Source organism: Durio zibethinus, chromosome 11 (genome assembly GCF_047325235.1).
Source record: "Durio zibethinus cultivar Kanyao isolate XHJ-2024 chromosome 11, ASM4732523v1, whole genome shotgun sequence".
Lineage (NCBI taxonomy): Eukaryota > Viridiplantae > Streptophyta > Magnoliopsida > Malvales > Malvaceae > Durio > Durio zibethinus.
The window spans coordinates 279,872-296,779 of NC_143172.1; the positions used below are offsets into that span (position 1 = coordinate 279,872).

The 16,908-nt window shown below is 34.1% G+C and overlaps 3 protein-coding genes across 4 annotated transcripts; 2 read left to right on the forward strand and 1 right to left on the reverse strand.

The window, feature by feature from the left end:
• The first annotated feature begins 1,563 nt into the window (after positions 1-1,563).
• LOC111289317 (Long-chain fatty alcohol dehydrogenase family protein) lies at positions 1,564-6,449 on the forward strand. Its single transcript, XM_022880259.2, has 3 exons — positions 1,564-2,094; positions 2,421-2,690; positions 4,223-6,449. The coding sequence occupies exons 1-3, from the start codon at positions 1,789-1,791 to the stop codon at positions 6,119-6,121; spliced, it is 2,475 nt and encodes an 824-aa protein (XP_022735994.2). The 5' UTR covers positions 1,564-1,788; the 3' UTR covers positions 6,122-6,449.
• Positions 6,450-8,093: 1,644 nt separating this feature from the next.
• On the forward strand, positions 8,094-10,157 carry LOC111291437 (protein MODIFYING WALL LIGNIN-1-like). Of its 2 annotated transcripts, XM_022883201.2 has the most exons (4): positions 8,094-8,287; positions 8,372-8,505; positions 8,636-8,838; positions 9,467-10,157. In XM_022883201.2, the coding sequence occupies exons 2-4, from the start codon at positions 8,401-8,403 to the stop codon at positions 9,699-9,701; spliced, it is 543 nt and encodes a 180-aa protein (XP_022738936.1). In that variant the 5' UTR covers positions 8,094-8,287; positions 8,372-8,400; the 3' UTR covers positions 9,702-10,157. The 2 variants fall into 2 exon arrangements, with proteins under 2 accessions (XP_022738936.1, XP_022738934.1); XM_022883199.2 differs by having other exon boundaries at positions 8,094-8,505.
• A 779-nt stretch (positions 10,158-10,936) lies between these two features.
• Positions 10,937-16,369, reverse strand: LOC111290918 (decapping 5-like protein). The gene is made up of 7 exons (XM_022882434.2): positions 16,023-16,369; positions 15,418-15,518; positions 13,300-13,371; positions 12,330-13,223; positions 11,788-11,985; positions 11,553-11,663; positions 10,937-11,419 (listed from the first exon to the last, which is right to left on the reverse strand). The coding sequence occupies exons 1-7, from the start codon at positions 16,168-16,170 to the stop codon at positions 11,270-11,272; spliced, it is 1,674 nt and encodes a 557-aa protein (XP_022738169.1). The 5' UTR covers positions 16,171-16,369; the 3' UTR covers positions 10,937-11,269.
• Between the last annotated feature and the right edge of the window lie 539 nt (positions 16,370-16,908).

Below are 16,908 nucleotides of genomic sequence, written 5' to 3' on the forward strand. Positions count from 1 at the left end.
GATCAAGTTTCTTATATATATAAAAGATGATTTTGTTGCTTACTAAAAAGTATTTAATGGTTTAATTTTATTAATGCAAAGTTAAGTAAAATAAAAATTTTATTATTCTATGCTTGTTCGATTTATCTCGATGTACGTTATAAATAATGTGAAAGAAATATATTTTACAAAAAATGATATTTGTAAATCATTTCCCCCGTATTATAGTTTTTTAATTTACACTTAATAAACTCACAAATACAATAACAATGAGCATATATTTTCTTATCAGTTAAAAATTTGTTCAAATTTATATATTTATAAATTATAAATTCTACAAACAATTAATAAGAGAGAAAATGAATTTGACTTTGGACGGAAAAAAAACAAACAAAAAAAGGTAAGGAATGACGACATTGAAGACTTATGGCAAAGATTATTTACTTCTTAGGTACGAGAGGCTATCTCATCCATCGCTTCTTCTATCTGCTTGCCTTTATATGGATCAAATAGCATAATTCAACCTAAAATAAATACAGGATTGGTTTGAAATTGGTCGAAAGCTGGCAACGATTAGTAGGCCCGTACGTACTGAGATATATATTTTTACGTCAACTACTTTTAAAACTGGCAAACAAAATTAATTATTACTGTCAGGCTTCATTTTTTCTATTGGATGCCTTAATAATGAATACACATTATTGATCAATTACAAATTAATACTTCATTAATAAATAAAATTAGAAGTTTAAAAACTCTTGAAAATAAATACCAAAAAGGAAGTATTTAATTAGACAAAAGAAATTATAAGGATTTTTTATATTAAACTTTCTTTCTCTTCAATCTTCCAACTCCAAAGAAAATCGAAGGAAAGATAAAATATATATTAATAGAAATGAGATTTTTATGTTGAATATTGTTGGGTTTGGAAGAAACTCTCAAAGAGTATGAAAAAATATATATAAAAATAAATAAATAAAAGTAACATTATTGGCTGCGTTTTCATTTTGGACTAAAAACTTTGAGTTTTCGTGCCCCAAAATTTGTATATATCACACCTAGGCCCATGTGCCGCAAGTGTTGTTTTTTACGTACGCGGAGGATCATAATTATATAATTTGTCTTCTAAATCGGGATAAGTTAATAAAGAGGATCATACAACACCTTTAGTTGTGTTTGTTGTTTAATGCAGCTAATTAAATTATATTATACATATGGATCTTAGTAGAATTAAGAAAAGGACTGAAATTTCAAAAAATGAAAATAAACGCTTAGCTGGCTGATATAATATTATTGCCACGTGCTAAACATAGTTACTTCATTTTTCATCCTAAAAGTCTAATCAAAACTGGACCACTTTGATTGTTTAATTGTTCAGAAAATTGCTTAACATAGAAAAAGAAAAGCGTAATAATTAAATTAAAAGGTGGCAGTTGCGTTGAGTTAATTAAGAGTAAAGAGGTGGCGTTTATTGTTACATGTTTATTTATTTTGATAGCGCAATTTGATTGATGCACTTGTGTCCTATTGCAATTTGATTACTCATCTTCTCCACGTGTTCTCGCCCTTCCACTCTTCCTCTGTATTCCCTCATCGTCAGCTTTTTTCTTTTTTTTAAACCTCAAGTGGCTACCCAATCTCTCAACTCTCAAGTAGTGATCTTATTTTATTACTATATATTAAGGCATATATGGCTTATATATAGGTAGCTGAACGTCAAGCTCTTTTCTTCACATAATAATACCATATATTTATAACCCATCTTTTATATATCTAATCTTAATTAGCTTAAGGTATATAATCCAACATATGGATCAGCAAAATGGTGTTGGCAGTGGGAGAGATCAGGAGCAGGCGCTGATTGAGTTGAGTGGCGCTGCCAATAATGACAATCATATTATAGACACTGAGGAACTCCTGGGGGCGCCACCGTACTACTGTTACGTCAACTCCCTCTCCACCCGCGAAATGGAGTCTCTCACTGCCATCTGCGATACCTTACTCCCATCCCTGCCTGTCTCAAATCATGTTCATCATCATCATCATCATCATCATCATGATGCAGTTGCAACTTTTTATCAGTCTTCAGCTTCCATGTCTGATACTCCACAGCGTGTACGTATTTTCATCACAAACCCTACATATAGCTTGTCTGTTTGGTACGTGCATATTTCATCTTTGCTTATAGTTTCTCTATTGCCCTATATTTGAGTTTGCCTTGTGTTTTCCATCACTATCATTGTGCACTCCTTTCAAACTTTTTAATATATTGATTAAAATTTCGAGTCAAAACTAACAATATATATTATATTATCAACTTTTGCAAAATGATCAAGGAGGCTAATTTAGTTTATATAATATCTAACCGTGCATGATGATGTATGGTTATATATTAATGGGTTTGATTTTGTGGAAACATCTAAAAAAAAAAAAAAAAACAGATAGGAGGATTGGTGAGCGAGAGAGTGGAACATCCCAAGAAATGGTTGATAAGATTAGCACTGTGGCTGTTGTCAACAGGCCTTGGAACCTTCGTACTGTGCGGAAGGAGAAGCCTTTCAACCAAATTTCCCTTCTTTTATGCTTTCTCTCACTTGTCTCCACAGAAAAGACAAGACATTTTGATTTCCTGGTCTCTTAGTTTTTTCTTTCACCTTAGAATGCTCTTCAAGGCTGTGAAGCTTCTCACACTTCTAGTCTTCTTCTCCCAGGTAACAAATACTTAATTAATACTCTTCTCATTTAAAATTTAATTTCTCCTTAATTTCTCTCGCTAATTAATTGAAGAACTACTTTCTTTTGTTTCAAAAAAATGTACGTGATCTGACATCGTTTTTCGTGAGGGAAGCAAAAAGAATAGCTAGGCTTCTAGGGCTTAACATGCTTACATATATGGAAATTCAAAAAGAAATTAGTCAAATATATAAACCCGTGTTGCGACTTAAGGTAAGAATTAATTAATTAATTAAGATATTAATCATTTAGTTTATAAAATTTACTTACACAGATTCGTAGACATAGACACGCACTTTCTAATTTTTTATATACTCTTGAATCCCTTAATTAAAGAGGTAATTCATTAAAGTTGTGGTCGATTTTAATACATTTATATACACATATTTAGATATACATTTGAATTATCAATAATTATGTGATTTGAATTTTTAATTTTAATTATCATATTTACACTTTTTTTTAAAAAAAAGGTTAAAATATTGCACATCAACTTTACATAAACGATAAATGCATCTACTGGCTATCGGCAGCACGGTTACTGGTTTACATTAATGGATTGTACTTTGATCACCAAAACTAGAAATTCAAATGTGTCATTTTATATACTTAATTTGGCTTGCAAAGAATTGTGGATAAAATATATATGAAATTTTATTAGTGGAGTTTGTGTAATTTTTTATTATAAATAAATAAATAAATAATTTAATAAAAAATTCAAATCGATAAATTAATAAAGAATATGTAACAAAAATTAAAAAATATTATTCAAAATTTAAAATTAATTAATATTTTATGTCAATATATTTTTATTAAAAATATTTATTTAATAAATATATTAAAAAAAATTTCAAAATATGCATGTTTTTATCTATACGATGAAATCTTCAATCTATCTATTTTAAAATTTATTTTGATTTTTATCTATTCATTTCTAATAAAAAATTTTATAAACTTCACTTATAGCACTGGATGTAAATCTAGTCCTTGTTCCTACTACTCCTACAATAATATTCGCTACTGTTACATAGAAAATGACATAAAACGAGAAACCAATACAACATTCATTAGAAGAGGCAACCGCTACTCATATTTTAGAGAAAAAAAAAGTAGTAGGATTTCTCAATTATATAAATAGTAAGTAATAAAAATAAACATAAATTCATAATTAGAAAATTGTTATTATATAGTAGTATATAATCGTCCGTCTCTCTGATGGAGTAATTAAAGATTGAAAACGCTCATCCTAATATTTGAGCAATAAACAGCATTCAGGAAGAAAGACCACACTTCATCGGATAAGGAAAGGATATTTTCTTTTTTATGAGACTTAATGACTGATAATTAAGTATAAACTGCATATCTTGATGATTTGGCCACCAAAGTCAAATAATCTCATTTATTGAATAATGAATAGTAATTTTTTTTAATATTGATAAGAAATTTGCTTAATTAATAATTTAAATAAATAACAACAAACCGACCCATCTGTTGATTTTACTGCATTCAGGTAGATGACAAGAATGAAAACTTGACATGGAAAGCAATAGGCTACTGCGGAGCTGACCCTGAGTTCAAGCCACATGCCTGCAGTCCTTTCAAAACATCAAAATTACAAAACTTTATCTCTAAGGAACAAGAGTACGAAGAAGACGGTGAAGGTGCGAAAGAAGAGCGTTTTGGTCCCCTCTATAGACATCTTATTAACCTAAAACACCCACGAGACATTGTCGCGGATAACCTAGGACGATTTGGATTCCCGGTCTCTGTTCCTCCTAAGAAGATCAAGACTGCAGCCAACTCATCCCGTCCTTTAATCATCAAATCTGATGCAGTAGTAGTTGGTTCCGGCTCTGGAGGCGGTGTTGTTGCCGGTGTTCTTGCAAAGGCTGGTTACAAAGTGATTGTTTTAGAGAAAGGGAACTACTGCACCCGAAGCAATCTTTCACTTCTTGAAGGGCCAAGTATGGATCAAATGTACCTGGGTGGTGGTTTGTTGGCAACTGATGACATGGGAGTTGTGATACTTGCAGGCTCTACTGTTGGTGGAGGCTCTACAATCAATTGGTCAGCTTCAATTAAAACCCCACAGCATGTAATCAACGAATGGTGTGACCGCTATGAGCTAGAGTTATTTGACAGCAAATTGTACAAAGAAGCCATGGATGTGGTGTGCGACAAAATGGGAGTTCAGTCTGAAATTCTTGAAGAAGGATTCAACAATGCAGTTTTGAGAAAGGGGTGTGAAGAACTGGGGTATCCCGTAAATGACATCCCTAGAAATTCCCCGCCTGATCATTACTGTGGTTGGTGTTGTATGGGCTGCAAAGATGGGAGAAAGAAGGGTACTTCAGAGACGTGGCTGGTGGACTTGGTAAATTCAGGAAATGGTGTGATTCTTCCTGGATGTGAGGCCATTAAAGTTTTACACAAAAGAAGGAAAGGAAGCGACCGAAAAACAGCAACTGGGGTTGCTTTCCAGTTTGAGTACGAAGGGCACAAAGATATCTGCATTGTGGAGTCTAAGGTGACCATAATTGCTTGTGGGGCTCTCAGTACTCCACATTTGTTGAAAAGAAGTGGTTTGAAGAGTGAGAACATTGGGAAAAACTTGCATCTCCATCCAGTGGCAATGGCCTGGGGATACTTTCCTGATGAACCTTTGTCCGGTTGTTGGCCAGAGAAAGAGAAGAAGAGTTATGAAGGAGGAATCATGACAGCAATGTCTACTGTTGTTGCAAATATGGACAAGTCCGGATATGGAGCAGTACTGCAGACACCAGCATTGCACCCTGGTATGTTCTCAACTTTAATGCCCTGGCTTTCTGGTGCAGACATAAAAAGGAGAATGCTCAGGTTCTCTAGGACAGCTCATATATTTGCATTGGCAAGGGATAAAGGGTCAGGAAACGTGTATTCACCAAATTCAATTAGTTATCAGATGGAAACTACCGATGAAGAGAATCTAAAGAAAGGATTAGACAAAATTTTAAGGATCCTGGCAGCAGCTGGAGCTGAAGAGATTGGAACACATCACTGTAAAGGGAAGAGCATAAATGTAAGGAAAGTAAGCTCACATGAGTTTGAGAGGTTTATCAAGGAGGAGAGTTCGAGGTCACTAAGAAACTTAAATACACAAATATGTTCAGCTCATCAGATGGGTAGCTGCCGCATGGGGATTGATCCAAAACTATCAGTAGTGAACCAGATGGGGGAAACATGGGAGGTAGAAGAACTTTTTATTGCAGATTCAAGTGTTTTTCCAACAGCTTTAGGTGTCAATCCAATGGTTACGGTTCAGGCTATAGCATACTGTACTGCACAATCGGTTCTTGACGTTCTGAAGAGGAAGAAACTGAATCGGCTGTCTCAATCATTGGGACGCCAGACTGTACCTCCACCTCCCTGAAGTGATATATACATGAGGAAAATTAAGCTTGGGTGCTTCGGGATTGAATTAAGGGCTTAAGACTCTGCAGCATATATGTGCGTGTGTCTGTATATATATATATATCCATAGTGAAGCAACTCATCTGCTGACTTCCTTGCAAACCAAATATTGGCCAAGTGCGCTGCGGATGGCCTCAATATTCTTGAGGATCCTCGGCCTCAATTTCCCTTATGCGTGTTTAATTTTGCTTGTTAATTAAAGTACTGTATAATGAAAAGTTCAAAAATATTGTCTCCTTTTGTTGATCCTCTACTAGCTTATTATATATATCATACAACATGAACTTAACCTTTCCGCTGCAAAATTGATCGTATGTAACCCGAAGATTGGTTAAGGGACGATGGAGGTTGAAACTTGGAGCTCTAATTCTTATGTCAATCAAGATTTACCATTTGTCAAAGTAATTTTATTTTATCCTTTCATGAAAACGGTGGTCAACAAACGTAGTCAGATTGCAAGAAAAGAAATATATTCTATGAATATATAGCCACGGAATTCAGCATAATTAAAAAAGAGATGGATTATTTATTATTGGGTGATTAGGATTTTTAATTCTGAATCTAAAAAAGCTAGCAAACAAACTGCTGAAGCTGAAGCAGAGAAAAATAAAAATTCAATGGAATTGGAACTGGAATGCGTTCAAATTAACTAAGCCGCCTTGCCATTGCAGAAAGAGAGAGATGAGAGGAGGAGTTATAATTTGATTCCAAATGATTTTCCTTTTCCATTCTTATAGTTTGATATTGATAAATTAATTATTATACGTTGAGACCAAACTCCAACTCTATATCCAACTTGCACCACCTTAATTTAAAGCTAAATAAATCTCCCTGGAAAGGAAAACCCTAATTAATAATTCTAGCGCCAACGTTTAACTATTCCCCGGCCGCTTCCCACTTTTATCTTATAATAAAAATAATATTTTGTTATATATAGTTGCACCAAAATATATCTATCAGACTATGTTATAGTTTATCATAAAGTACATTTAATCTGGTCTTTCGGCCATAAATTTAGGCGAAAGCCCAATTGTTAAATAATAGAATATTTATTTAAAAAATCCCTTAAAATGAGAATTTAAAAAAAGCTTTTGATTGACAAATTTTCTAGACTTTATTAAGTGTAAATAAATCATGGGTCTTTAGCACAAGTGTTTGGGAATTTCAAAATTATTTTTACTAAGTGGCAAATTTTAAATAAATATAAAGATGTAAGACAAAATTAATTTAAAAAACTAATTTAGAAAAAAAAATTTTCTTAGATAAATGAAATATATTAAAAATAATAATAGTAAAAAGTAGTTTGATTAATTATAAAACTTAATAATGAATTTTATTATATATATTATCCTATAAATAATTTAAAAAATTATAAAATAAATATATTTTATTGATTAATTATTGTTTTTTATTAGAAAGATCGAAATCCAATTCATCGAATAAGATAGATACATATAATTTTCATTAGTTCAAAAATCTTCGTAATTTATATTAAAATAAAAAATTATGATCCTTAGCGTAAACAGATAACTCAATAACAATAGCAAGATATTAGTATTTTACTCTTTTTTATCAATTAAAAATTTAAAAATATATATTTATCTATCAAAGGCTTAAAAAGTAGATACTCTTACAATATAATAAACATATTATTTTATACCAACCAAACATTAACAAAAAAAAAAGGGAAAGAAAGAAATTTATATCTTCTAATAATTGCAGATCCGGCTAGCGCCAGTTGTTTTCTAATTATTAACTAAAATCACTACACTTTTTTGTGTATATAGCAAATCTGTAGTGGACAATATTTATGAATCAAAGTGGATCGTCTTGTTTATCATATATTATATACATACACACATATATATATATATATATATATATATATATTAGTAGAGAAAATAGAATGGAACTCTTGAGGTGGTTGTTGACCACCCCCACGTCAAAGAAAAAGAAAGGCTTCCATGTAATCTAAAACTACCTAAAAAGTAAATACAGTTAGGACTAGGGAACACGGTGTCTCTCCTTCCAAGCAATGGCAGAATTGTTTGGAAGAATAGCTCAACCACCGCAAAGGAAGAAACCCAAGGGACAGAAAGAGGACGATAGCCACCAACAACAACAGGTCTTTTCATCGACTTTCTATCCCTTGAGTAACTCCCACGCCTTCATTCTTCTTTCCTCACCTAAATTCTCTTGTCCTTTCAAGGCACTTCCAACGAAAAGCGGCCACCTGCCATGGGAAAACATCGACTTGGTTGCGTCTTAGTCTTCTCTGTCATTGCCTCCCTCGGCCTTGTCTCCTTCACCTCATGTCTTGTAGCAGAGGCTAAGAGACCCAAGGTACGTAGTTTGTTATATATATATATACGATTCATTATAAGTTATAAGCTTATTTCATTCATTGCAATTAATAAATATGAGTTTTAATTTCTTTTGTATGTTTTCCAAAAAAACTTTCTTGTCTTTGCAGAAGGCTGATCTCAAGTTGGATGGAAAGCTGTGTTTCTTACCTGCCAGTCATGGCTTTGGATTCGGAGTTGCTGCACTAATCTGTCTCTCAATCGCTCAAATCATAGGGAACGTATTAGTCTGTGCAAATTACTGGTCGAGATCAGGAAAGGCGAGAAAGGCTAAGAAACCAATTCTTACTGCAATTCTCCTGGCATTTTCCTGGTAGGTGATCGGCCTCTTCATTATGTCTGTTGATGCAAGCATTTAATCTGGATTGCCATGTTGTCTGAGACATTCTGATTTTCAGATAAACAAATTAGGCTGCTCGCTGCTGGTAGAATTGTATAGTGGACCCATATATTTTAGGTCGTACATAGTTTCATTTACTAGAAAACTAAAAACCTTCATTCTTGATCGTAGATGCCTATAGCTAAAACTGTAATCTCTATTTCATTTCTAGAATTTCTGGCCACCAGAATCAGAATAGGATAACAATGACCAGAAAAGGCCCAAGTTCATAACCGTTTCACATTTTCCACCTTTTCCCAGTGGGGCTAACGACAGTGTTGTGGGTCAATCTGATTGGGGTACAGATCAGAATCTAGAATGGCTTTGAAGAGATATAATGATATATATATATATATATATATATAGATAGATATAGAGGAGACCAACTAGTTGGGAAACCGAATAACACAACGTGGACAGCTGGAAGTGTCTCAGTTTCATAATCTCCCCTGAGATTCAACGCCTTGGAAAATATAATTTAAAAAGATAACAGAAACATGGCCTTGGGGTTTTTGTTTGTTTTATAAAAAAATGAAAAGCTTCAAATCTTTCAAATTTGCAGGATCAGCTTTGGAGTTGCAATCATCCTAATAAGTACGGTCACGAGTATGAGCAGAAGACAACCCTATGGAGAAGGATGGTTGGACGGTGAATGCTACATGGTTAGAGGTGGAGTGTACATAAGCTCCGGGTTTTTAAGCCTGGCTGCCGTGTTGGCCTTGCTCGGGATAGCTGCCATAACGATAACGACAAATCAAGTTGATCAAGGCCAGAAAGTATATGCACAGAATGCATGAAAAACAAAATAACCAGTGATAGGTTTGCCATTTTTGGAAGCTTAGTTTCAAGTGACACGATGGGTTTTGAGCTTTGAATGAAACAACCAAGTATGTATAATGTCTTCCACCAAGTCCAAGACCTGCAACTGCCAACAAGTCAACAACTGAAAATATATACGGTACAGAAGCCTGCCAGAAGCCCCAAACGAGAGGCTTCAAAAGCAATACTAGAATTCCTTTACATCTTGTCTTGTCTTGATATTAATATTAATATTATTATTATTATTATACGGAGCAAACGGAAAAGTGATAATGAGTGAGGGCCAAAGCCCAAAGGGGATGTCCCGCTACGCACTCCACTTCTCTGGTCCCTTCCCAAAATCAGGAAAGGTTAGTTAGCTTCAACAAAAATGAAAGAGATGGTTCTTTTGTATTTATTCCCATAATAATAATGATAAATTTATTTGATGCCTCCACAGCGATAGTGAATTCAATTTAATTGATATCCTTACAAATGTATTCCCTATTCATTGCTTTAGTTCTGCCACCTCCCCCCCCCCCCCCCCCCTTTCGTTTTTATTCGTAATATATATCAAGCAAACTAAAGTGCCAAATTTTAAGCTCCCTGGGCTCTACCCGCTCGTTACACCAGCTCTGTAACCGACGAAATTTTAAATCATACACCACTATTAACTAAACCTGGGGTTTCAAACCAGCTTGGGTTGAGTTCAGCTCCCCCTACCTAGGGTTGGCAACAAGTTTTTGTTTGTCTCGAATCCGACCTAAATTTTTTTTTTTTTTTAATATTCAACTCGATCCGACCTGACATTATATAAATTATACTTGACTCGACCCGACTTGAATTCATAAAATATTATTTTTTAAAATATAAAATATTATTTTTTAAAATATAAATATGTAAATATATAATTATATAAATATATATAAATAAAAAACTAAAAAAATAATTTTTATATAATATCGGGTCGGGTTGGTCTAAAATCCGAAACCTAATTTAAAAAAAAACCGACCTTATGGGATCGGGTCGGGTCGGGTCGAAACCTGCCGGGGTTGAGTTGGATTGCCAACCTAACCCCTACCCCTATCTGCTTTCCTCAAACTTTCTCATGATAATGAATTCACATTTTTAGAAAAAAAAAAATAATAATAAGAGCATTATACAAAGTATGTTAACTGTCCCAAAACCTCAGTGCAGATATAAAATAAATGGTTGTTAGCGTTGTAGATGGAAATTACCTAAATCCAGCAAAAAGAAAAAGAAATGGTTGACACTCGATCATCATTCACATACATGCATCAAGCTACAATGGTTCTTTTCCATAAAAAAGTATGGAAAAAAAGGTCAGCTCATGAGCACAAAAAAGAAAACACATGAACCTGCCATACTATATCAGTCTAGTAGTTCCGAGCAAGCATCTCAGCAAGAAAATCCCAAACAACCACATTCATTTACCTCGAGATAATGTCCTAATAAAGCCAAAGGTTGATGAGGTAAACTGAGGTGACAGATGACAATGTCTCTAGCAGCCATGGGATTTAACAGAATACTGAAAACTCATATAGCATCAAAGATACATGTTCCCATGGCCCCTCCCACCATGGCCATATTCCCTGCCCCAGTTATAAGAGCCCCTGTAGTTCTGACCACGTCCAGAAACATAGCCACTAAAAGATCCGTAGCTGACATGAGACCTCTGTTGGAAGTTGCCAAATGTCTGGAAAATTAAAGATGCAACAAAAAAATCAATTGTTTAACAAACCTTAATTTTTCTAAGTTCTATACCTATTCTCTGAAAGATATAAAAAAACCTTTGATCAAAAAGAAAAAGAAAGAGAAATATAACAAACCTCACTATCTAACTTCATTCTCTCAGAAAAACGATTGTGTGCATTTTTTGCAACACGGGATTGAGAATTACAGGAAATCGTGTCAAAGAAGCAATCCTTTGTGTAAGCAGGCTGCAGGAAAACCCAACAGAGTTTATACAAACCTCTATGAACCAATAACTGTAGTCACACATTCATGTTAAAAATGATGAATATAGCAAACCCTGACTTGCATATAGAGCATAAAGAGAAAAACCTTTGGATCCAATTTTGACAGAAGGCTAAGACCCTGTTTGTCTACCAAGCTCTGATCTGACACATCATCCTTTATGCCTTCTGCTTTATCCTTTTGGTGTGCCTTCCCAAGGTAGCCCCACACTTCATCCTTTTTGAACTTCTCATTCATGGCTTCAAAGTCAAATTCTTCAGTAAACTGGGTGGTGGAGTATAGAGACTGCAAAAATCAACAATATGTAACAAGTAATTATGACTAAGATTTCAACCTATGCAATACTGTCTACAAAAATGAATGTTAAACACGTCTTGAACTCCATATTGATCCATTTATATAAACAATAAAAGAATCAACAGCAAAGGTTAGAGAACTTTTTCTGAAAAGATTCAATATAATTTGTCAAAACAGTACACATGTAGAAAAGACGGTTAACATCTGTATCTTTGTTTAGGCTTAAACTAATAGGAACACTTCAGAATATTTATGCATGGCTATTCACAGGCATAAGCTTTCAGATTCAACAGAGTACAAAGAAACTTAGGAGAAAAGAAAAATTATCTGACCTGTTGTGCAGGAGTTGGCAGTGGCAACAATGGTGGTTGAGTTAGTAGAGTAGAATTCACAGTCGGAGTGTAAGAGGATAGTGATGCAAAAGTAGTTGTATCCTTATGACCAGGATATGTACTCTGTATTGAAGAAAGCACATTAGGTCTGGTCTGTGCTAGCTGACCCGGAGTTAACAAAGATGGAGGTGATGCTTGCAAAGAACCTGAAGAACAAGCTGGATAAGGCATGCGGGTGGGAAGAACAGATGAAGGATCAGCGGCAGCAGGGCTTCTAACTAATTTGCCCACAGGTTGAGATTCATTGATGTTTGTGTCTTCAAAAGATGAAGGAAATGAAGACATTGTTAGTGATGCATATGCAGCCTGTGAGGCTGGCGCTTTTATGGATGAGCAGGATGGCATATCAGGGGACATGGAATAGTGCACTGGAGTAAAAGAGCCTGTGACCGTAGAATGTAAAGAACTAGATGTAATAGATGAAAGGACAGGGTTAACAGGTTCTGGTGCATTTATCAATCCCATAATGGGAGAAGAGTGAAGATCAGGAGTGTTTACATGACACTGCACCATCAAAGGAGATGACAACATTGAAGGAGATTGGAAAGGAATTTGGTTCTGTTGAGCTTGAGAAACATTTATTGATGTTCCCCTGTATCCGTGAAAATACAACGGCGTGGAAAATAATGGAGGACCGACATTTTGAGCAGCCTGGGAATGATTTGATGAATTTGCTGGATCCACCTGGGATGCAAATTGATGTGTTGGCAAAGTACTCGGATAGACTCTACTGGCTAATGCAGGGGTATCCTGCCACTGAGTTGATTCTATTGAAGTTCTACCACCAATTGTAGGTGACAGAGAAGGGCTACATGGCACACCTGCAAGCTGTGACTGCAAATGGAAGTAACACAAGAAGAAAATCAATTACTCTTAAATTTGAACCTTGGGAAATTTTAAACATCAATACCTGAATAATGGCAGGGTCATTGTGAAGCTGCTCATCTATTTGCACAGGAGGGTAGGACTTAACTTGCAAATCCTGGAATTGAATGTCTCAATATGAATAAGCATACACCACAAACCAATATCTTATAACTTTCCAAAATTTTACTATGAATATCTACATGCATATGCATGTGCATACCTAAGGATGTCAATGGGTAGGGCATGGGCCAGATAAAGCATTCTCCATCACTATCTCAGGATTTTTATATTATACCCATCCTTATACCCATACCTATCGAGTATTTCAAATCTATTCCCATTCCCATCCCCATCCCCATCCCCATCCCCATCCCCATCCCACAAGTATTTAATGGGTATGAGTGATCTACATACCTGTAGCTTTTTTTAAAAAATAAAAACTAAAATTTATTTTTTTAGTCTTTTAATTTTTATCTTACACAATTATATAATTTTTATAAATATATATTAATATATATTTTTTAAATAAAAATATATTAATTGTAATTAATCCAAAATAAAATTTCATATTATTTAATAAAAAATCTATTTACTAAAGGGAGCTATATTATCCGTCATCGTCCTCGTCCTCGTCCTCGTCCCCATACCTAATAAAAATTTAAAATCATACCCATCCCCATTCCTATCCCTAAAATTTAATATCCATCCCCATCCCCAATTGGGTAAAAAATCAGGTTCACCATTAGGTATAGATAAGATTGACATTCTTACGCATACCCATACAAACAACTGGAATCAAGCAGAAGCTTCCCAATATGAGAGGCCAAAGGAAAGCCAGGGCAAAACTAGCTCTCAACTAAATCAGTAATCTTTTCCTATATATGATTAGATAAAATACAATCAGAATCAATGAGCAAAACATTGAAGATTTAGAATTACCTTGAGTGGACAAGATTCAACCCAAACCCCATTGCGGTGCCTAAATGGTTGTCCTCTGACAGAACTACTTCTACGCATACAAACCTCTAATTTTCATGGATGTTTACCTTAGACGCTTTCATTAAAAACAATAGTGTTTTCTATTACTTTCTTCAAGTATGTGACAATGTTTCTTGTTTCCTCTGATATTATCAAAGTAAAAGGCAGCTAAACATCATTTCATTTGCCTTTAAGAACTAATATTTTGATTAACTGCAAGCCAAACATTTTTAAACTTCAAATAAATGTCTTAGCTATCGGTTCTTTGACTCATAATGACTGTAACAAGAATAAAAAGTTATTACACAAAACGTTAAAAAAGAAAATGCATTAGTCAATGTAGACAATTAACTCCCAATGAGAGCAAATATAATGCGCAAAGAACACAGAAAAACTTTCAAATGCACGAGACTAAAAGGGCATGGCCTAAGATAATTGATTAACTTTCTGGAAATTTGACAAGACAAGAAGAAACCTGAAGCATAAGATCAATTGGACACTATTAGTGCCAAATACCAAAACTATAAAAGCAACATGCCAGACACACAAAACTCCCACTAATTATTTTCTTCAAGTATTCCAATGCCATTCTCACTTTGCACAATTATAGCCATATCAAGTTTGATAACTTACTGATGCTTCAGGTTTCATATTTTCAAATCAGATATCTTTCTTTTTTTTTTCTTTCTTTCCTGGTATTTATGCAAGACTCAAAAAATGACATCATCCTTCAGAGCAGAGCTCTCCAGCGTTTACTAAGATTTTTAATTTATTAAAGGATGCTGCAGCAAAAGTGGAAACTGGCACCAGAAACACACTATGATACATCAACTGAGAGTTTGTAAATAAATGCATGAGTAACATTATAAAAATTAAAGAAACAAGAATTGTTTTCGTCGGAGTAATAAAAAACACAGCTTTAAAAATGATAAGATCTACAAAGATGAATAATCATTAGGGAAAAGAGTTGCACTAGCAGAAACAATTATCACTTGCAATAGTCCTGCATAAGACAGTGGACAGAGGAATAAAATAGTAAAAGCCTTAAACACATAAACACAAAAATAAGCATGTAACTCTCAATGTATAACATGAGCAACAAAATGCAAGTGATCTGCTTAAAGCAGATCATAGATTGGTTGCGGATTCGAAACAAAAGAAGCTATGAAATGCTCTCACTTACCTTAATGTCACTTCCACGAAAGAGAATGTATTCATATACTTTATCACTCGGTGGCACTTGTGGACCATCCTTCTTCCGACCCTCTGTTCCATAAGATCTTACTGCAACATAAAAAGGAAGACGACACAATAGCAAACTCAGAAAACAGCACTAGGAACACCAAATTCATCATCAATTCCATCGTAATACCATACACATATATCTGAATAGATTAGTAAACACTTCTTCATCAAAAATTGTCCACACTTATTTATAGTAAATTATTAATAAATAATCAAATGCGCTATCAAATTTTCAGCAAAAATTCACTCTAAAATATCGAAAAAGTATCAACAAATTTCCCAACCTATAAATACTAACAGCATAGTACATATTAACCTCACCTAAGCACACAAATCCATCTGAAAACCATCATCTCAAGGACCGAGCATCATCCATTCACCAAAATATAAATATAAAAAAAAGAAAAAAGAAAACAAAGCCTAGGTCGACAGACAGTAGAAGATATGCAGATACGTAACATGCAAGAGACATGCATCTGTACGAAATACGCGTGTATATATATGTACATTTATGCGTATATTGATTAAGAAAAATACGGGTACCGTTTTTGAGGCCAATGGCGGAATCTTGGACGTTGAGATAATAAAGAACACCTTCGTAGCGTATATCGTACTTAGAGATGAGGCTAATGAAGTTTCCTATATACGAGTCCTCTGCATTTTTCGAATTCGACGAAGATTCGCTCGCCATCTCTACTCAATCAACGCTACGAACCAAAAAGAAAACTATCGCGATAATCTTTCCCCAGAAAATCAGCCAGGAAACGAACGAGAATGAAAGAAACAAAGCAAAAGAATTTTTGAATAGGTTCTCTCTGATTGATTGTTTCAAAAGTATTATTCCCTCAATAATCCAAAACTTTGCTTCGGCCCAATGGGAAAGTTTTCAGGCGGGGGAGTAAAAGTTATATATATAGAGGAGAAATTGCCGACTCAGTTAAACGGCGCCGTTTAATGCTCGATCTAAATTCTATATGGGCCCTAAATTAATTGTGAGAGCTCATTTCGCAAATGGGCAAAACCCAAAATGAAATTGAAGAACAAACTATATGCTATAAACTGAGGTTTCTTGTTAAAATCTCATTCTTTATTAGTGGTGATCATTTATACTTAATTTTTTTTTATTTTTTATATGAATATAATATTTGATTGTAATTAATATTTTATATTATAATAATAAATTGGAAAACAAAATATGAATTTCATATAAATTTTTTATTATAACAATTAAAATACAATCGAATACTCAATCTTGTAAGTGCTTTATAAATTTCCACCCCAGTTCTCAACTTATATTACATTATAGTTGGGCCTAATTTCATCCCGAGCTTATGTTCTTGCGTTTGTCATGGACCAACGTTTTTTATTAAAATAACACATTTATTAAATAGAAAAAAAAAACTCATGACGTATAAATTCAAAATCATTC

Excerpts from the sequence above, each read along its gene's own strand:
- LOC111289317 (XM_022880259.2), top strand. The coding sequence starts at position 1,789 with ATGGATCAGCAAAATGGTGTTGGCAGTGGGAGAGATCAGGAGCAGGCG. Across the intron at positions 2,095-2,420 it reads TGTCTGATACTCCACAGCGT|ATAGGAGGATTGGTGAGCGA; the intron begins GTACGTATTTTC and ends AAAAAAAAACAG. Across the intron at positions 2,691-4,222 it reads TTCTAGTCTTCTTCTCCCAG|GTAGATGACAAGAATGAAAA; the intron begins GTAACAAATACT and ends TACTGCATTCAG.
- LOC111291437 (XM_022883199.2), top strand. The coding sequence starts at position 8,401 with ATGGGAAAACATCGACTTGGTTGCGTCTTAGTCTTCTCTGTCATTGCC. Across the intron at positions 8,506-8,635 it reads CAGAGGCTAAGAGACCCAAG|AAGGCTGATCTCAAGTTGGA; the intron begins GTACGTAGTTTG and ends TTGTCTTTGCAG. Across the intron at positions 8,839-9,466 it reads ATTCTCCTGGCATTTTCCTG|GATCAGCTTTGGAGTTGCAA; the intron begins GTAGGTGATCGG and ends TCAAATTTGCAG.
- LOC111290918 (XM_022882434.2), bottom strand. The coding sequence starts at position 16,170 with ATGGCGAGCGAATCTTCGTCGAATTCGAAAAATGCAGAGGACTCGTAT. Across the intron at positions 15,519-16,022 it reads CGCCATTGGCCTCAAAAACG|TAAGATCTTATGGAACAGAG; the intron begins GTACCCGTATTT and ends TTTATGTTGCAG. Across the intron at positions 13,372-15,417 it reads TTCGTGGAAGTGACATTAAG|GATTTGCAAGTTAAGTCCTA; the intron begins GTAAGTGAGAGC and ends ATTCAATTCCAG.